General features: G+C 42.1%; 1 protein-coding gene across 22 annotated transcripts in view; it reads left to right on the forward strand.

Annotated features, from left to right (window-relative positions):
- Plcb4 (phospholipase C, beta 4) overlaps positions 1-20,283 on the forward strand; it is a 369,409-nt gene extending 349,126 nt beyond the window's left edge. For 19 of the 22 annotated variants that reach the window (XM_063283129.1, XM_063283132.1, XM_063283131.1 and 16 more), the window contains 7 exons: positions 3,191-3,266; positions 5,706-5,881; positions 8,202-8,303; positions 13,243-13,300; positions 13,724-13,810; positions 16,719-16,755; positions 18,704-20,283. In XM_063283129.1, coding sequence (XP_063139199.1) covers positions 3,191-3,266; positions 5,706-5,881; positions 8,202-8,303; positions 13,243-13,300; positions 13,724-13,810; positions 16,719-16,755; positions 18,704-18,792 — 625 coding nt within the window. In that variant the 3' untranslated portion in view covers positions 18,793-20,283. The remainder of the gene's footprint in view (positions 1-3,190; positions 3,267-5,705; positions 5,882-8,201; positions 8,304-13,242; positions 13,301-13,723; positions 13,811-16,718; positions 16,756-18,703) is intronic. The other 3 variants (XM_063283136.1, XM_006235094.5, NM_024353.2) reach the window with 2 other exon arrangements.
- Positions 20,284-21,886: the final 1,603 nt, after the last annotated feature.

Genomic DNA, 21,886 nt, shown 5'->3' on the forward strand with positions numbered 1-21,886 from the left:
CTAATGTCATGACACGGGGCCAATGTCCTTGGCTTGAGGCATGTGTGGCAGATAATTATGTACCCACACTCACCCTGGAGCTCGTTTTGGAAAACACCTTCACTTTTATTACAGTTATATTTCCTAGAAAAGCACAAACAAGGCAGTATATGTGGGAGCCATCAGCCATTCGTTCCGCCCCTTGTTTTTCTGTGTTCCACTGAAGCAGAGCCATGGCCTGTTGCTTTAAAAGCATTTGGATATATTTTTAAATGAGTCAGGACAAGTACAGCAGCCCATCTCCCCTGCTTAGGGAGATCCTGGGAGGAAGTGTAGAGTGTGCAGATGTCTATGTTGTTATTTCTGTGACACTGGCCACGCTACCATGTACGTTGACCACCTGACATAAGCATGGAAGGAGGGTGTTTCTGGCTCCTGGGCTCACTCTGTCATGGTGGAGGAGGCAGGCTCTAGAGCAGCAGGTCGCTCTCATCCACAGAAGCATGTGGAGGCAGACATCCCCATCACTGAGGACCAAGAAGCAGAGAGAGAAAGATAGGCACCAGCAAAGGTTTGAACCATCCTAGTCCTGCCCTAATGACCTGCTTCTTTTTTTTTTTTCGGAGCTGGGGACCGAACCCAGGGCCTTGCGCTTCCTAGGTAAGCGCTCTACCACTGAGCTAAATCCCCAGCCCCTACCTGCTTCTTTCAACAACACCCTAGTCCTAAGATTCCCTCAGCCTCCCTGCACAGGAGCCTCTGAAGTCTCATCACACTCAAACCATAAGAGTTGACGTTTTGAGGCTCTGACCATATCAGCACTATTATTGTCTTTGTTAAAGATATTTTCCCATTTTTAATGTAATTTTTAAAACAAAGTGTTGAAAAGGAAGTATAGACCATATAAAATACCATGTTTTTAAGGAACAAGGTTTTGATGGATTTTCAGCTCTGACCAAGAATAAACTTACTTTTCTTTATATATCATGTATCCACAAATGTCCTGTGTTTTTCCTGGATTGCAGTATTGAAATTTTCTTCCTTTTTTATTGTCAAAAAAACTTTTTTTTGTTATTTTGGAGGATTTTGCACTTCTTTCCAATGAAATACAATAATATCTACCCTCTATCTTCTTCCTCTGAATTGCCCCATATCCTTCTCAACACATCTTCCTCCCAACTTCATATCTTCCTTTTATTTTTTTTATAAACCAGTAAGTCAAATTAGTGCTGTTTATACACGCGTGGGTGTGGAGCCCCTTTCTGTATTTTTAGATCAGGGTCTTGTAAGTGCCCAGACTCAGTACTACATAGTAACTGGGCAAAGAATGATACTTGGGATAGCATTGTCCCTGGGACATTAGAAAGCACCCACTTTTATCTTACAATACTCTCAAGCATAAAGTGGAATGAAGGTGATACTTATGACTGGTTGTTATAGATGAGACCATGGCCATGGAGCCGTGCTCATGAGCAGGAGTTGAGGTCCTACAAAGGCCTTTGTTACCAGAGTAATAGGAGACTGAAGAAGCCTGCCTGTAGGTTTCTTTCTGGGTCCATGCTGCCAAACGCAGATCTGCCTCCTGACTCTTCAGAAAGAATTTAGGAAACAGGACCTAAAAAAACACATGGAAAATTTCTTCACAGCCAGTTACCAGACGTTTTCATCTACACAGCCCACTCCAAAGAAGGCTTCATCTTATGACCTAGACTTTGTTAGCCTGGTGGCCGAAATTCGGGTAAAGGGGGAAATTGGTTATATGTCTTGGATATCTCCCTAATGCGAACCATGTCTAGAACAGACTGAAGATGGTCTGAGTTAATGATTTTCCAACTTCATGGTGATGCGGTAGTTACCCACACCCAGGAGAATATGAACGTGGAATTCTGAATTTGGGCTTCACCTGAATATTCAGTAGGCTGTAGGATATCTTGTGATTCTGGTCTGAATCTCCCAGCCAGCCACATGAAAGGGGGGAACGGTTCATCCTTTGCCGTGGACTGGGTAGGTTGGCTTGCATTTCTGATACTTTCAACTTATAGCGTGGGTTTATCAGACTCCATCCCCATCCTCAGTGAAGAAGTGCCGGCAACAGTTTTCCCTACTCCATACCTGACCGAAGGGAATGATTGAGACAAGAAAGGGAGCTATACTAAGGTGCCCCTGCCTAACGATGGGGTAACTGTCTCTCAGGAATTTTTCCATTCAGTATGCTTCTATGTTTCTGGCAACAGGGAGAAGGTGAATGGGGAAGGCAGAGAAAGAAAAGCTAATGTTGGAGAAATCAGAAAGGCAGAAGATAAATAAGGCTTGTACAAAGGGGAATAATTATGCAGTCATGACTTCTTAATATTACAGGGATCCTTAGCTAATGCCAGCAGCTTGAGGATGCTAAATGAAGCCCATCATAGCATTTACTGTGAGAGTTTTCTGAAACGAAGCCAGAGGAACATTTCAGCTTGCTGGATAACAGACTGGAGAAGAAACACACTGAGTGCTGGTCATTGAGGAACAGTGGGTGTGATGAGAGAGTCGTTCACAGGACAGAGTATTTCTCTCAAGGGATGCTTCTTTAATAGAACAAAGGCCGTGAGCCAGGCTAGGGTAAGCCAGAGAATACGCACTGAGGACAGAAGCCTAGGTTTCAGCAATAAAGTGGAGATGAAAATACCAGAAATAAGCAGTAATGGCTGCTGGGCAGTTGCCTGATACATATTGTCTACCATAGGAGAAGAAGAAGCCAGCCTCCCTCCCCTGTCAAGTAGTGCCAATAAATGCTATTTTCTTCCTCGCTGGCATGTTTAAAAGACAAAAATCTGGCTTTATGACCAAAATGAAAGAATTAGACATTCTTTTCAAGGCTGTTTGCATCCCTAATAATATTCCATGAAATAAATAAATAAAAAAAAAAAAACAGCTCGAAGAAAAACAGGAACCAAAATGGAAACTCTGACAACAGACCCTCCACAAGGCAATAATTGCTAGGTCTGAAGTATCTCTTTGTGCTGTGGTTGAATTGAGCAATCATGCTACAGATAATATTTTCTAAGGTAAAAATCTATTGCTGGAAATGGATTCTACCCAATGAGCCATGGCTTCCCAGATATATTTGATGAATATATTGTCTTCACCAGAAAGTGTTGTTACAGAGGCCCAAGGGAACTGAAAGGTATATAATTTCTGGCATGCATTTTCACTTCTATATTTTCAGGGGAAGTAATTGCCTTGAAATAAAAAAAGAAACAGAAATTAAGATTCAGACCCTGACATCGGATCACAAATCTAAGGTAAGAAAACACCCATTTTTTACACAGTGACTTGCAAAGGATACTTTACAGTTTATTTTTAGAAGGGGCAACTCTGGGTTGATCTGGTATCAGAAAGAATAGGAGGGAGTTGGACTGCAAGACAGGGATCAGAGGGTTGTGTTTGCCTCAGATTCACTGTCTTTGAGAGGAGCCACTCCAGGGAGCATCTTTTTGTCTGGTATGTGGTAAAAAACTAAAGACATGTATGTTGCATGATGACCCTGATGCACCAAGTAACAACGGTGAGCAAAGAGGCTGGAAGGAAACCCTGAAAGCACAGAACATACTGGGAGGTAACATCAAACACAGCACAGGAACCACCAGACTGTGGGCTGATCACATTCTTACACTTTACTGCATCTTTGAGAGGACTTTTTTTTTTTTTTTGGTTCTTTTTTTTCGGAGCTGGGGACCGAACCCAGGGCCTTGCGCTTCCTAGGCAAGCGCTCTACCACTGAGCTAAATCCCCAACCCCAAGAGGACTTTTGAGATGAGAAAAGTCAAGTTGACACTCTACGAGCAGAGCCTAATGACTGGCAGTTTCCCCAAGTCAAATGGAACTAGGATATTGAAAGACCTTAGGTAAGGTTGTGAGCCTTACAAGACCTAAATAAACGCTAAGAGTCTGAAAGAACACAAGCATTATTTCAATAATAATACATTTTAAATTAAAAAAATTGCTAAGGCTCTCAACTACAACACAAGCTCAAAAGAGCAGCTTCTCTAGAATGGCTATGGGTGATCTTATCATCCAGACCCATGGCTTTAACATATGCATGGACGAGTCGTGCTGTTGTAAATGGGTTTCTTCTTTGTGTAGTGTCTTTTTTATTATTTTATTTTTCTTGAATATTTTATATATTTATATTTCAAATGTTATCTCCTTTCCCCCTCTCCCATGTCCTCTCCCCTCTCCTCCTACTTCTATGAGGATACTCATACTCCCACCCACTCCTGTCTCAACACCCTAGCCTTCCCCTACATTGGGGAAACGAGCCTTCACAGGACCAAGGGCTTTTCCTCCTATTGATGATGGACAATGCCATCCTCTGCTACATATGTAGCCATATGATGGCTAGAGCCATCAGTCACTCCATGTGTACATTGGTTGGTGGTTTAGTCCCTGGGAGCACTGGTGAGGTCTGGTTGGTTGATACTGTTGTTCTTCCTGTGAGGTTGCAAACCCCTTCAGCTCCTTCAGTCTTTTCTTTAACTCCTCCATTGGAGTCCCCTTGTACAATCCGATGGTTAGCTTCAAGCATCCTCATCTGTATCAGTAAGCCTCTGGCAGAACCTCGCACGAGACACCCATATCTGGCTCCTGTCAGCAAACACTTCTTGGCATCAGCAATAGTGAGTGGGTTTGGTGGCTGCATATGGGATGGATCCCAGGTGGGGCAGTCTCTGGATGGCCTTTTCTTCAGTCCTGCTCCACTCTTTGTCCCTGCATTTCCTCCCATGTAGTGTCTCTTGCATGGCAGGAACTGTGCATCCTGGGATGTGAGAATTAGTGCTTCATGCACTATCGCCTTGTGTTTTAGATACTTTCCTCCTGTGGCACAGAAGCCTTGGCAGTGGTATCCGTTTGCTTTGGCTGTATGCTCAGCTGCCAAAATTTAATGCCTTTAAATAACTATCATTTATTAACCCATCATTCCATAGACCACAAATTTGAACCATATTCAAATGGGTGATGACCTTGACTTTGTGGGCCTCACTCAAGCCTCTACAGTTAGCTCTGTGTGTGTGTGTGTGTGTGTGTGTGTGTGTGTGTGTGTGTGTGTGTGTGTGTGCTATCCTCACTCTGCAAAATGGTTGTGTTTCTTATATGACCTCCAGCCTCCAACCGGGCAGTCCTAGCTCATTTAAAGGGCACCACCCATAGAAAAGGGGAAAGACCTTGTAGACCTCTGCTTTAGACACATTTGCCATTGTCTCATTGGCTAGAGCATGTCAGAGTGAGATTGCAGGAGTTGGAGAAGCAGCCTCTAGAATTGCAAACCCACTACTTTGCACAAAGTGTGGTCATGAAAAGAGGTCTTCCTACCCTATTGTCTATTAAGGGCCATGCAGTTAGCCATCATCTAGGAATAAGAGAGCACCTGGCTCTCTCTTCAGACCTGTGGCCTGACAGAAATGGAGCTGGAAAAGCACGAGATGAAGAGTAATGCGCTGAAGCTGGGCCAAGATCCAGACACACCAGAGCACAACACCAGGCCAGTGTAGGCTCCTTACCAGCCAGAGTGGCGATGTGGCTCAGTACAGCAGTGACTGGCGTACACTGTTTGTGTGTGGGTTGCCGGTGTCCGTTGATTCACAGTATCAGTTGTGGTCTGGCCTGCATGGACAGCGTTGTCCTGCATGAGCAGTGTCGCCTCAAGAGATTGCAGATGACCCCACTCCTGTTTTCCCAAACAGGTCAAGGAGATTGTGGCGCAGCACACAAAGGAGTGGTCAGAAATGATCAACACGCACAGCGCCGAGGAGCAGGAAATCCGGGACCTGCACCTGAGCCAGCAGTGTGAGCTGCTGAGGAAGCTGCTCATCAACGCTCATGAGCAGCAGACCCAGCAGCTGAAGCTCTCCCATGACAGGTGGGAGGGTCAGACACCCTGCTGTAAACCTTTGCCTCTTCAAATGACCGTGTGTGTGTGTGTGTGTGTGTGTGTGTGTGTGTGTGTGTGTGTGTGCGCGCGCGCGCATGTGCGTGCATGTGTGTATGCAAGCGTGTGTGTGCGTGTGTGTCTGTGTGCAAGTGTGTGTGTGCGTGTGTGTGTGTGTGCAAGTGTGTGTGTGCGTGTGTGTGTGTGTGCGCATGTGTGTGTGTGCAAGTGTGTGAACACAAAACAAGCAAAAATCAATTTGACAGATTTCACACACTTAGTGTGAGGAAGCTAATCTGTGAGAGGTAGCCTCTACCAACAATGACTTGCACATGTTAGGAAGGTACTACAGTCGGGTAAAGTTAACTAAGATTGCACGTTGCTATAATGCATACTAAAAAAATGGTCTTCCTCTTCTAAGTGTTTTGGGGCTCAACGGTAAGTTAGGGCTGGAAGTAAAAAGGACCTGAATTCTCTTAGGAATATAAGACATGGGGATAAAGCCCGGCCAGTGGAGTTCCTAGGATGACTCTCATCTCACAGTGGCATCACGTTAGAGAGCCTCCTCCTTTCTGGATGTTGTTAGAACTTCATGTTTCAAGAAGCCAGACTCGTTCATCTCCCTAATTCCACTCAAGCAAGCACATACTGTGTTAGAAATACTGCTGAGGCTGAGCTGGACTTCTCCCTGCACAGCAGAGCATGTCTGCTGATGATGTCTTTCCATCCCCATTTGCTTGTAGTGTGCATGCTCCCGGTTAAGCATTTGCTGGATGCCACAGTTAGGGTCTGCTGGTTTAAACAGGACAATACAAAACAGGAACTTCTCACCAATAGCGCAAAATGATCATTTTTTAAAATGGCAACTGCATAAATTATACAGTTGTATATGAAAAATCCCAGCCTTGGCTTTGGGAATTTTACTTACTGACTTTCTTTATTGAGAAAATAAAGTGGTTTGCCATAGATCCCAGTGCTTTTGTGAGGCAAGTGAGTGGTGCCTGGCATGATCTGGTTCCATCAAGAAGTGTCCTATGAAGTTCTGAGTACTTGGCTTGTTTATCAGTGTGAGAGCTCATTTTTTTTTCTTTGAGACTGCTTCCAATTGGATATGTGCTATACAGCATGTCTGTGCAGCCTCCCATCCTGCCTTTGGGCAGTGCGACAACATCAGCTTGTCAGCACCCCAGCCCTTATTCCAGAATGTGCTAGAGTATGGGGCACTTCCTGGTCATCACTTTTGTACCAACATGAAAAAAATTATTAGCCTCAAAGTTAGTATTTTCTGAAAAAAAAAACAAATTAATTTTTCATCTCTTAGAAAGTCACTTTTAAAAACCACAAACCCAGCTGCTTATTTCTCTTATATCTCAGAGTGGCAGCGTTACTCAGCGTTTTTCTCCACTGCCTGTTAGATTGCTTCCGTTTGCTTGGTAATTGTTCTTGTCTTTACTGAATGCTTGTCATTGATACAGTGGGCAGTCCTATGTGTTCTTGCTTGAAGGAGGGAAGATGGGTCGCTTTACTAAGAAATCATGGGAAACTCTGAGCTCGATTGCTTCATGTCCAGGGTTTCTCTTGTTGTCCTGCTGATGAGATGTGAGGTGGCTGACTAAAGCTCCACTCTAGCATTGTCCATCTCTCTTGACGTCCACTCCTTTCCTGTACATTGCGAGCAAAGGCCTATGGACATCACTATAAATTAAAAGTTACTTGTGATTGCATCCTTTGAATATTCCAAACTGTATGCCTTTATTGTCTACATTATACACAGGTGCGTTGTGTATTTTACACAATCATTAGTCACCTCTAAATACATACAGCTCTATTTCCTATACTTATTTGAAACTGTACAGCTCCTTTCCTGTCCACGGGTTGTTGGTCAGTGGAAAGATCACTTGTGAAGGTTATAGCATCCTGTCTCTTCCACCTCCCTGGGTTCCAGACAGTGCATGGTAAAGCTGGATCTCTGCGCCTTTTTATTTGTTTGTTTTTGTTTTTGAGCAAATACTGTATTTGTGCACAGCCATGACATGTGCCTCCACTAGGTGGCACTGCTTTCTCTGCCATCTCCATTCACCTGAGCTCAGTCGTGTAAAGAATGTGAACCTAGTACTACTGTTACATATTTGTGTTTTTATTTTTCATGTTATAAACCATAAAGGCACAAAGAGCCATTCACATTGATGTACCCTCTTTGCAAACATCAGAACTCCATCTGTCTGCTCACTGACCTTCAGCTGTGGTTTCCCTGGACTCTAACTGCCCTCCATATGCCTCTTGTTCATTTATTTTTATTTCTACTCCCTAGGGAAAGCAAAGAGATGCGAGCCCATCAGGCTAAGATTTCTATGGAAAATAGCAAAGCCATCAGTCAAGATAAATCTATCAAGAATAAGGCAGAACGGGAGAGGTAAGTGTGAGGTGCTCACTAGGGAGAGATAAGTGTAAGAATGCTCACTGTGACTGTCTAGTTTACTGGGAACCAGTGCCAGCAACATTTGGCTATGTGAACTCAGCATAACTCTGAGATATTAATGCCGCCGTGTCGTAAGAGCCCTGTTAGTACAGTTTCTATGGAAGTTGATTGTTACTGCAATAACAGAGTAGTTTCCGATGCATTCCTGATAACTACCACTAGTAAAATGTATTCACGTTCATACAGCATATGTAAAATCATGACAATAATCAATAAAATCCTTTAGCATTCCTCCTACCATCGTTCTGCAAACTTCTGTCCTGCTCGGATGTCAGCATGTTCAGGATGAGATGGGTCTGAATATCAGGAAGGCTTCTTCTCACCTTGATTTGCTACGTTTGCCACCAGGAACTATCTATAAAGCTTCCACATAAATTTTTCTGGTTTGTCCTCCAGCTAGGTGGGCTTTCTAGAAGAAAAAACTGAGGCAGAAATCCAGGATGATGTCACTTACTGAGCAACTTCCTCTCAGGAGACAGGGAAGGCAAGGCAGGGTGAGACCAGACCTGAGTAAGGCTGTGGCACCAGGTGCTGTGGGCAAGCCTTTACCACAGCTGGTAAAGGGAGCCTGAGGCAGAGCAACAGCCATGCTGCTGATAAGGGGGCACTGCTAGTGACCACAGATAACAGTCACCCCTCTACTCGTCATCCATCTCCGAGGACCCAGAAGCCTTCTGTTCTATGAATAGAAGAGCAGGCAGAGCTGAGGGAACAAGGAAAATCAGGGTTCCTGCTCACAAAGAGATGATATCTAGTGAGTCATGACCTTCTCTGAAGGCCAGGTCTACTGAAAGGCTGGTTTCTGCTCCACAGAATTCAGATTAGCCCTTGGAGATCAAAGAGCAAAATGAGTTTAGAAATTCAGGCTTGAGTGTCACTCCATGAAGCATACGATGCTAGAAGACTTTGCAGCCCAAAGATGGGGTTTCTGTGCCTCAGCTCTAGCTGCCTGGCCATCTGGGATGCTCAGTGGATACTGATGTTTTAGTTAGGACTGCCTCAGTTGTATTTATTGTAGTAAATCAATATATAGCAAAATAAGAAGCATCTAACTTATAATACACCTTTTATGGTAAATTTTGCAAAATGCCTTTTAAACATAACAGCCCCACCCCCAGTAGGAAGTAGAATCCACAGTAGCTTATTTTTTTATTATATGTATTTATTTACTTTATGTGAGTGCGCTGTGTTTGTACGGTGGAGGAGAGGAAAGCACAGGGAACACCCACAGGCACACAGGGTACTCGTGTGCAGGTCAGATGACAGCTTGCAGGAGTCACTTCTCTCCTGTGGGATACAGGGATCAAACGCAGGCTGTAAGCTTCTTTGTCCCTTGAGCCTTCTCACTAGCCCTCCACAGTGATTTCGACCTGGAGATAAGTTGCTTTTTTTTTTTTAACTGTTTGGCCAAGATATTTCTCAATCACTGTGGAGGCCATCTGTGCCTCCCAGTAAGAAGGTTCAGGGGAGGACATTAGTCATCTGTTCCAGCATTTATTTGTAGACTGGTATTGTAGCATCTTTTTGGCTCTTTTCAAAGGTGCCAATTTCTGGACATTTTCCCAGATTAATGCACTCTGTTTAAGAGTTTTATATACATGGAAATACATCTTCCACTCAAAAAAACCTCAAATATTCATACATAATAAATATAAATTATTATTTGATTTCTTTAGATAGTGTTGTTAAATTTGAACTCCTTTAGGCGGTACAAAGTGAAATTTAAAATTAAGCCGGAAGACTGTCTTAATTTTATCAAATGTGTTACAGAGTGGATCTGGTTTCGCAGAGTGCAAACTTTCCTTTTTCTTTTTCTTTTTTTTTTTTTTTTTTTTTGGTTCTTTTTTTTTTTTCCGGAGCTGGGGACCGAACCCAGGGCCTTGCGCTTCCTAGGCAAGCGCTCTACCACTGAGCTAAATCCCCAGCCCCCCTTTTTTTTTTTAAGATTTATTCATTTATTATATGTAAGTACACTGTAGCTGTCTTCAGATACACCAGAAGAGGGCATCGGATCTCTTTACAGATGGTTGTGAGCCACCATGTGGTTGCTGGGAATTGAACTCAGGACCTCTGGAAGAGTAGTCGGGTGCTCTTAACCGCTGAGCCATCTCTCCAGCCACTTTCCTTTTTCTTTTTCTTCCATGCCTTACTGTGTTTTGAGGCTAGTCTGGAATTCATTAAGATCCCCCTGTCTCAGAATATTGAGCTCTCAAATGAGATGACCAGTCCCTAGTCTCACCTTTCAAATCACCTTAAACTTCAAAGTGCTCCTAATATCATTAGCTAGGCTTTAGAAATACTTTCTTTAGCCAGACATTGGGGGTGCATGCCTTTAATCGCAGTATTTGGGAGGCAGAGGCATGAGGATCTCTGAGTTCAAGACCAGCCTGGTCTACAAATGATCTCCAAGACAGCCAGGGCTACTCACAAAAATATTATCTTTATTTTGATTTATATGTATTGACTGCAATTTTGAATATATCATAACTGGTTCTAAAGCACCAACAAATTGCTCTTTCTAAAATAATAATAATAATAATAATAATAATAATAACCGCTGTGTCAAAAAGCCACTTTCCACGTAGTAGCATATTTTATGTATGGTTGTGGCTTTGACTTTACCACATCACCAAGGACTAAAGCTAAAGATTTATTGTAGGACTTAGCAAGACCAATAGAAACTAAAAAACTATTTGTTTAAACAGAAAGTGTTTATATACAAAATGAAAATGCAAACACTGTTTATAATGGACAGAAACTATGGCGACTCTTACATGCAAAGCATGGGTAGTTCTTAAAAGATGTGAAAATCAATGATCTGAACACTCAAGGAAGGTAGAAAGGTAGAAACCAAAGTGGACATCAAGATCCCAGGTCAAAATAAATAAAAGAAAGCACAAAGTACTAAAGTGGGAGGAGAAAAAAAAGCAAGAGAAAGCATTCAGAAAAGTAATAGCTTTATCTAAAAATGGCAAAAACAAACAAACAAAAACCTAATGAATCCCTCAGTAGACTGTTAGCAAGAATGATCAAGAGGAGAAAAGAAACACAAATTAGTGATATTTGGAATGAAAAGTGAAAATAAACAGAGGCAAATCATTTTCAAAGATGCTATAATGCTAATGGTAAATTTGAAGCTATGCATGGAATGGAAAATTGTTCTGAAAAATACGCACATCCCAGTGGACAGCCCCACACCCATGTGAATACAGTCAGCACTAACTGGATTTGGGGTTATTAATGATAACAATAATAAAGAAGGCATGAACATGGAAGGCAGTCAGGCCCTGGGGGAAGCTGGAGAAAGGCAGTAGGAAATCTATAGTGTATACATGTATGCTATTCTAAAACAGAAAAGGAAAACTACACGTGACGTGAGCACAAACAGAGAATGCTAAGAGGCCACCGTTCCTGCAGGAGTTCACCCATTTCTATGTCGCGTAGTCATGAAAAGTCGTCCCACACCTAGAATCAGGGACACAGTTAAAATATCATGATGCACCAACCGAGGGACAGAATCTGTGGGGTGAAGATGAAGTCATAGGTGAAGATGAATCTGAATATTCTACCGTATCCTACCAACAAGCAAGTCTGAACTCGGGTTTCTGAAGAAAATATACCCAAAATACCCTAAGTCCTGAAAACACACAAAATGATGTTAGCCTGGCAGCAGTGTCAGTGCTTCGTGGGATCCCATTAGAAATGCTGGTACCCCTGCCCTCTCAGCCCCTCTGCGTCAGACTCTCAAGTTTGGAGCACAGCAGTCTGTCTTTGACACAGCAAAGTTTGAGACCACTTAGATGTATTTCACATGAACACATCCATGTTGGTTGAAAATATTAAGATATGGCTTAGTAAGCCTCTGCCAGACTCAAGACTTCCTCCGAGGAGAGGAAGGAGGGAAAATAGAATCTGAAGGAGTACAGAGGAAGTTTACATTTTATGTATAACCGTCTCCCTTTAAAAATAGGAGACAAGGAACTAGACAGATGGATCTGTGGTTAAGGGGGCTTGCTGTTCTTGCAGAGGACCTCAGTTCTCTTCCCAGTGCCCACTTGGCAGTTCACAAGTGCCTGTAACTATTGTAGAAAGTATTTAATCCCGGCCCCCGCCCTTGCTATTTAAGTTCCCGAATGAAAGACACACACACCACTTTATCCTTTCAATAAGCCTGCAACAGCACAAGAGCAGAACAGACGTCTACCCTCCATGCTATTAGAACTACTTTCCTATCTGTAACCCGGAATATTGCTATGTTTCATCTGGGCTGCTCTTAACCCCAGTTGGCCAGTCCACAGGGCCAGATTCTCATAACTCCTAACCCATGGTGGCTTCTCCTTCCTCCTGTATTCCTCTTCTTCCCTTCCCGGTTCTTCTCAAACCCCAAGCCCTGGGAAACCTAAACCCCACCTATGTCTCTTCTTCCCAGCTATTGGCTGTTGTTATCTTTATTTACCAATCAGAAATGACTTGGTCACAGGGGCTACATACAGACTTCAGGACTTGGGGGCCCACACTTAGCATTTTAAAACCCCAACCTATAACTCCTGTACCAGAGGCTCCAACACCTTCTGTCCTCTTAGGGCTCCTGCACATAACATGGCGGAAGTAAACCCACACAGGTAAACACACATTCACAGGAATGGAAAATTATAAAGGAACATAATTATTGGTTAATCTGAGTGGTGTGTACGGGCATTTTTTCATATTGTTCTGTTTTGTGTGTTTGGAAAATGATGCAATAAAAATGAAAGGGAAAGGAAGCAACAGTCTTCCCCAGGAAGTGAGGGAAGAGTTCCTCGTGGCTGTACGTGAAGCAATTGCACATGCTGTCACACACACACTGACTGTTGTTTGTTTCCATTGTTTTTAGGCGAGTCAGGGAGTTGAACAGCAGCAACACTAAGAAGTTTCTAGAAGAAAGAAAGAGAGTGAGTAGTCTGCGGTTTTCTCAGCATTCCTCTTTGGAAAAGAATATGTGCTTGTATCCCAGCCATGCAAGCTGAGTTGCTTGATTTGATTTTTTTTTCAGTACATTAAATATTCCAGCTTTGCCCCTCCCTGAAAGCCAAAGCAATCTCTTACTAGAATCATTATGGGAATTATCTGACAGTGCTTTGTGGAGGTAACAGTGCCACCTTCCAGTCAAGCATAAGCGCTCAGCCATTTTCTAAAACTTGGAAAAGAAGGATGTCCCAATGTACACTATGAGTTTAAACTCGTAATAGTTTTCAGAGTCCTTTACCACCCCTTTTTGAGACATATGATTACTTTCAGTTAAATTATAAACCCAGTAAGCTGTCCATCATTTATAATTTTGAAACAACACAATGTTGATCTCATTTTCTCTCCAGCTGGCAATGAAGCAGTCGAAAGAAATGGATCAGTTGAAAAAGGTCCAGCTGGAGCACCTAGAATTCCTAGAGAAACAGAATGAGCAGGTATTTCACTCAGTGTAAATGTCAGCCCCAGGGCGCAGGGCCACGGCCACAGGAGCCCTGGGGCCAGGGAATGGAAGGGAAGGGAGAGAGATTTGCTGGGTGTTTACTGTACTTCCTCCTCTTCGTCCCAAAAGAGCAAGAAGTGCCTTTTGTGGAAGGGGAGAGGCCAAGTGGCTATGGGGGATTAAGAGTAAAGAGTTATCCTTTGCGTCTTGGTTCTACGTGTGATGGTCCTAAGAGGAAAGCTATGAGCAAACTGGTGACAAACCACGTCTTCATTTTTGTTTGCAGCTTTAAAGCTTACAGCCTGTAGGTGTTAGTGCATTAAAAGCAAAGGAGGAGAACTGTCTATTTTCAGTGTCAAACTGAAAAGTAAACTTGTAAATTCTTCTCAGGGCTTCGCAGGGATATCTCAATTCTTGTTCCCACAGCTCAACAACCCAACGAAGAGCATTCAGCCTCTTCTCGCTGTTTGTCTGTTTCTCAAAAAAGGAAAACACTAAATACAGAAGAACAAATGTATATGGCAATAGTTGTCCAAACTCTACTTAGTCAGACAAGTCTGTTTCCACGTAGCATGGCTAGTGTAGAATCACAGGCTCTGTCCCATTGGAGCCGCAGCCCAGTGGCCTTCCTTCTGACCTGTAGCTCACCAGGTAGGAACTCCCAGCAAGGTGCTAGCTTCCTCCATCTCACTCGGTCCCATTTTGATGTCAGTTGTGACACTGGACTTTGTTCATCATTTACACAGTTTAAAAACCGTATAGAGCTTTTGATGGAATGCTCATAGTACATTTTTATTTTACATTTCTTCCCCTCTAGAAAGCAATCCTAGCCAAGTTTTTTTTTTCAGAGTTAATAGCTCATTCTGAAGAATACTTCAGAAGGAATTACATTTTAAAAGGTTCTTAAGAGAGGAACATAAAACCACAGGGTCATTTTTTACGTTGTGGCTTAGGTAACAAACCTAGCTTCTTGTTTCAAGTCCTCGCTCTCTGTTGGATAGAACCCAGTCCTCTCCTAGTTCTAAATTAAGTTCAGCTAATGAGTTCTAGTCATGAATACTGCCCGAGTCCTCAAGAGAGACAGTACACATATTTGGTCCTAGCAGTCCAATTCATGTGACCAACTCATAAATACATCACTCTCTGGTACACATTATGCAACTTACATTTTCTGTCTCGAAAGCACTTCTCAGTATGTGTCCCCAAGGTAACCTGAGGCTGTAAGAAAGGATAAAGCCACCACGATCTTCAAAGCTTCAGAACTCACTTGAGGGTGGGGGAAGGGAGGTGTCAAGGAAATCAGAGGATGAACATCTCTGAGAAGCTTTAGAATCTCCTTTCAAAGAAGGGCCCGATGAAAAGCAAGGCATGCTTAAGATTTAACTAAATTAAGAAACTATTTAGCAATTATTGCGTTGCTTAGCAACAAGTTTGAGTAAAGAATGTAAATGTGCTAAAAATTACTCATCACTACATAGCTGAAGAATACAGTTCTCAGGTGTTGCTGCTTTTAAAGCATAATAAAGAAATCACTATGAGTGCATACTAATCCACAGGTAATTTGAAACACTTTGCAACTTGCATTACAATCCTGGGTAGTTGTATTGATTGGATCATGTTGGGAAGATGCAGCTTTTATTCTTAAAACTCATACAATACCTATGAATATGTCATAAGTAACATCTACTACCCACAAAGTGACATTTTGAGTCACAGAAACTTAAGAAAGCATGCATACATGAAAAATATTCAGAGGTAAAAAGTAATGATAGTCAAGGAAAAGACATTCAGACAGAAACTTCCGGCAAATGTAGAATTGGGGATTGAATTTCTACATTAAGCTTCAGTTTGAGAATACAGTATCACTTGCCTCATAGCAAGTCAAACACTAGATTTTTTCAGTGTATGCTTTTTACATGAAGGGCAAGAAGCACTGGACCCTCAGTCCCTCTGTCTGCTACAACACTCTCCTAGGCCCAGGTCAGAGATGCGGAGAATCCCCTTGTGTCCTCATAAACACAAAGGCTAGAGCCATGTATCAGAACTCCATTCAAAGCCAAGTACACATTCCTTTAGCAAAACAAGTCACCATATTCAAACATCCACAGACTTCTAAAGCAATCTTCCAACCCATTACATTGAGCCCCAGGTTTCTTCCTTCTCTGTAAACCAAAGATACTTTAATTTAAACATCCATATAATATTGCCGTTTATGATTTCTTACTTTTTTCCTATTGTAGTCCTCCTGGCCATGCCCTATCAACCCCAAAATAAAGCCTGGTGGATCTGTGTAACTAACCAGACGACTGTCAAAGACACTGGGAGAGACAGCTAATGGGCTCACACACCTGGGTCTTGATTCTGGATCTTGTCCTTTGTAAAGCACTTTCTAGCCTGTCTCCTTTTATCAGCCAGTTGTTCACCTAGACTTCCAAGGGCCAGGGCATATATGTATACATATTGTAATCTCGTGACTTAGTTTTTCTCATAGTCCTCCAACCACCCAGTGTTTCATCTGTCTTGACACGTACCATTTCAGACATTTAATGATTCCATTACTGTCACATTTAAGTCTTAGAAATTAGTATCTGTCATCAACCCTATCATTCAACAGAGTGAGGGAAAGGGCTCAGCCAAAGCTAAGGTTGCCTACCCACTCACAGGAGAGAGGCACACATTGTGCTAAGAGGCATTGGTTGTTTGTTTTGTTATTCCTTTTTCCTTTGTTGAGCTCAGCTTGGGGAAAGTTGTTGCCAGTGGGTGTGTACATGTTTTACTCTTAGCCTTTTTGCTTTTCTGTATATGGTTTTGCATTCATTTCTCAAAATCACTTCAGTATTCATTTATTTTCTTTGTTTTCTATATATGACTCAATTTTGACATTACTATTTTTGTACAAACAGCTTTTGAAATCCTGTCATGCAGTGTCCCAAACACAAGGTAGGACTGAAATTTTGATGATAAGCAAGACCTTGCTTTCCTTCCTGGCTATATCAGTATTCTTGGTTTGATTTGCGTTTATGACTCCCATCTGGTCATAGCTAATTTATATCTTAAGGGTTTAGACTTAAAACCCTGGCTATTTCATGCTTGAATTCCTCATACTACTTAATCTGAAATGCTGTCACATTTGCTCATGGTAGTGTTTTAGCCAGCATTTCCAATTACAAACCCAAGAATTGGGTTGTTGCCCCGAAGACAACCCAGACTAAGAACATTATTTTTACATAATGTCTGTTGGTGCTTTTCAATGACGTACTGTTGTGGTCTATGTGCAGAAATGTTTTAATACAGTGGTTTGTGCCATGTTCTCTGTTAAGTCTGCCTATGGCTATTCACCCTTATAAGGTGACTATATAATAGACTATTGGAAACAGAAACAAAATGATTCTGAGAAAGATGTCTGTTGTAATAGCCAGACTTCTGCTAAGTGATCCCAAGCAATAGAAATGGATGGTCACTCTGCTCATATAACAATTTAGCTCTCAGGATAATCTTTTAATGGCATTTAATTATGCATTTTATACTTTGTTCAATAGACTCCTTAAGTGCAAAGGGGCCAAAATGTAGGGAATCCTTTATTACTGTTTACTGGACACCAAGTCATTTAATTTCCAGCGCTGAAAATGTCTCACTGTCATCTCTTATGGATACCGTTTGTGTCATTATTTCATGTTTGTATATTTTCTTCATTTCTTCATTTTTCTTGTGAGTATTACTGTATGTCAGGCATTGAAAATTATATGGGTAGAGGGACTCATTAGCCCCAAATTGACATGGATCTAAAATTCTACCCTCACTAAAATGAAACTGAGAGCCATAATGTTGAAATAGTAATAACAGCACTGCATTGTCTGTAGTATCAGTTGATTTTTGCTTTGGGACTTCATTTGGGAGATTTAAGTACTTCTAGTATGATCTAGAACTGGCCAGCCCCTTCCTCTGACCTTCCATTTAGCTAGAATATCAAAGCAGACATGAACCATAACACCACAGCACTTCAGAATCTTCCTTTCAAAATATACATCCTGCTTCCATTCTTACCCATCCTTTGTCTCAGTGGGATATATCACTGCAGAAAGGGGTAGGGTTCCTTCACCTTCCAAAGGTGCAAGCATGTGGGTGGGGCATCTAGGCTTTGGTTGGAAAGTCAAAGTTGAAATGAACCACTTGACTGGTTTCCCCAGAACCCTAGAACCTGCTTCTCTAGCCCTCTCAAATGAGCTTGTTGCTTTAGTGACTGTCTTAATTCATGATATTAAATTCATCCTGGCTTACATCCTGCCAGTTCATAAGAAGTAAGTTACTTCAGAGAAGCAAGAGGCCAGAGTTTGGAGCGTAACATTTCTGGCCTCCTGCCTGCTCCTGTAGTGTTCTGTTTGTAGAACTCTAGGCAAAGCTCTGTAACACGCATGCTCCTACCTTGCCTATCCCCACTGATAGACTCTGAAGTAAATACTTTTAATTAAACTTCAGGCTGCTTGAGAAATTAGTTGTATGTAAGCAATGCTATTCCGAGAGTGATAGAATTATCCAAAGTCGCAAACCATGACACTAAATCAACAGTTTGATTTGACATCATCCCAGTATCTAGCTCAAGTTCTTTTCATGTGGTTTTCCCAGAAATCTGTAAACCAGATTTCCTCAGATTTTTATGTACCATTAAAGTTACTTGGAAGATCCCATTGAAATAAAGATTCAGATTTTGTGGGTCTTAAGCAAACTCCGAGATTCTGCATTTCTGAAAATAACCCCTAGTGGTTCTGAGGCTGTCAGTCCACTTGCCATTTATGTAATAAGGAGAGGTTCAGCAGGAAGAAAGGATAGAGCCAGTGGGTACCTCCAGAAGGGAATTTCCATGTGTAAGGCTGTGTTTCTGGTGTTGTAGGCGAAGGAGATGCAGCAGATGGTGAAATTGGAAGCCGAGATGGACCGCAGACCAGCAACAGTAGTATGAAACTCCAGAATGCAAACTGAAGCTGGAAGACCATAGAACACCAGAAGATCACGCCCAGCTTCAGAGGACAGACTCCATGGACAAAAGCTGTTTTCTTTTGTGTTTCTTTTATGTGTAGACACGGTGTAACCTGAAACCACATGGACTGGGGATGACCAAATGTTCTTCTACTTAACAATTTGACTATTGAATTTCTTTGGCCAACCAAAAGTAGCTATGTACACACACACACACACACACACACACACACACACACACACACACACACACACACACACAGAAATCCCCTATTCCTGACAGGCAGAGTTGAACCATAATCCACAACTTAAACATGTTGGCTAGGGGACAGCATCACAAGCCAGTGGGCTTGGTGATAACAACTCTGCTTTGTGGTGCATTAGGACATGTTTGAGCTGCTGCTGCAAAAACAAATTAGTGCATTAGTAACTTAATAGCAAGCGCATGCACTAGAAGAAACAACTCCGTCTACAGTTCATTAGCAGAAGTGGTGGTCTGCTATACAAATCACTTTGCAGAACTTTCTACACCTAAGTTACCTCATGAGTAAGTGCCATGTCTTTACCATGCCATAAGATGCTAACTTCCTGTAAATGTGGCAGAATTTGTTAGGACAATAGAGACACACAAAACGGTGTACCTGTGCCAAGCTCATCAGTGCGCCAAGGGGGACTCAGCAGGCTCGTTTCGGACAGTTTACAGCTGACTCTGCTTTGTAGGAAGTGCTTCTGCAGATGCCTCATGCTGCAATTCACTACACACTATCAGGAGGGTGGAGTGGCTATTGGCAAATGTTTGTAAATGTGACCATGTACAAAGTATTTATACTCCTTAATTCTCATGGTTATAGCGCAAAGTCATCTAAACATTACCACACGACAAGACTAGTAAACAGGAATCATAGATGTTTTGCATGATGCACAAGCACCAATTATGACTAACCCATTGAGACACAGTTAACCTAACACCAAATAAATACCGGTTAAGTCAATGTATGGCACAGAATATTATTTGACTATCAAGACTTTTAGCATAATGAAAAAAGTCTATATATATGTGTATATGAATTATGTGGGCATTCTTGATACTTCTAGTTTGAAAAAATACATTAATTTAATTTTACACAAAAATATTTATGCAGATTTTCAGACTTTCATATCAGGAAATAACCTTTTTATGTCTGTTAAATATCCAAACGATTTGCTACCGTGTTCATCTGCATGGTCTTCTCACCTGCTGTAGTTGCCTTGCAGGTGGTGCATAAAGTGGACGGGTGGGATGAGTCCTGTTGCCCCAACCCAGAGGAGCGTGCGGAGACCCGGTAGCCTAGGAGTCAGATTCCTGATTTTAGGATGCAAAACGCCAACTTAATTGTTGTATATGGTTGTACAAATAGATTCTGTGTGTTCCTCTGAGGAGGGCAGAGAAGAGTATGATACCATGAAGGCTGAAATTCAACGTACAACTTCTCTAATAAAAAAAAAAAAAGAAAACACATGTGACATCTACCGGAGTATTTGCTTCCCCGATGCTTTCTAGAAAAACCTTTGCCTCTTTATATATGATCTCTTCATTTCTCTTCATTATTTTCAAAAAAATAAAGAGCTTTATTTCATATCCCCATTATGGTCTCCTCCCCCGAACTGACACAAAGCACACAGATTCTACATACAGAAGTCATGAGCTCTCTTTTTCTTATGGCTATGAGTTGAATAGCTCCGTACTCTGTCAAATTCCTGGTTTTCTTCTTTGTGAAACAGTGGAATCTGACTGCATATTTTCAGCACCCACATCCCATTTAATAAAATCATTAGAATCGCCAGTTTAAAAAAAAAAACTTAGCTTTTCTTCCTCAAAGGCAGTGGCTCCTGCCAGGCTGCTGTCATTCTGTCATCTGCCCTGAAGCCACCACTCACCACTGCTTTTCAGAAGGCTCCAACTTTCCCATCGTTGTGGTCATGCGATCTCTGGGTCTCCCTCCTTCTATACCATGGTAAGTGTTTATAGTTTGCAATTTTAGATCCTGAAACAGTTTTTAATTTATCCCAGATTACTTTTAAGTATCTGAAACATATTTACCCATAAATGATCTACTGGAACAACATTAAAGTCAACACAACTGAAATGACAGCAAAATTATGACTTTTGCTTTGAGCTAGAGAGGTGGATCTGCATCCAAAAGTGCTTGCTGTGTTTACAGGTGACAAGGGTTTGAATCCCAACACCCATGTCCAGGTGGCCTATGACCAGCTGTCAATCCAGCCCCAGAGGATCTGACCCCCACTTACCTCTGTACACACCCACATACATGTGGCAGACACTCACACAGGCACACATTTTTTAAGTTTATATTGTGCCCAAATTCCATAATTATTAAAGAAAAAAAGCCCTTGACTCTTAAAATGACCCATTCTCTTCTAGCATTAAGAACACTGCTGTGTTTCAGGACATGTTGTTCTAGTGCCCAGTCCCCACTCAAAGCACTCTGCCCTCTAGAGGCTCCTATGACCTCCTTCTTTACTTGGTATCTGGCTACAAAGGAACCACCTGGTCTTCTGCAAGGTGGGAGGAGTTTCTGGTCTCCCCGTTGTCCAGACAGTCCTAAATGCTCTGCTCTGAAGCTCTGTAAAGTAAGCCTTTCTACCTAGTTGTTCAAGACCACTGTTGCTGTTCTCATCATGCCTGTTCATTTCAGCATTTTTCTGGTATGTACAGATGTGCTGGATCGTGACTGGGCCACCTTGGAGTCATCCATCATGACACCACTGTTGTCTAGGTGTCTCATATAGAAGCATGTTGTTCTAATCCAGTGGAGCCCCACAAATATAGGGTCCTTGATGTCTTCTGGAGCCAAATCCTAAGAAATGCAAAGCGAACCTGGCTATACTAAGCCACAAAACTTACCTGGGTTTATGCTGGCACCTTGCTTCTGTATATAAGAATTTTATTTTTTAATTTAGAACTCTGAAAACCTCATTTGATTTCTTTTTAGACCAGGTGCCTTTTTGGTAAAATTCTCGTGGTTGTAGATCTATGAATGTATGTCTGTGTCCTCTGTTGCGTTCCATTGACCCATGTGTCTGTTTTTGTTCAAGT

The sequence above is a fragment of the Rattus norvegicus genome, chromosome 3, assembly GCF_036323735.1.
Source record: "Rattus norvegicus strain BN/NHsdMcwi chromosome 3, GRCr8, whole genome shotgun sequence".
NCBI lineage: Eukaryota > Metazoa > Chordata > Mammalia > Rodentia > Muridae > Rattus > Rattus norvegicus.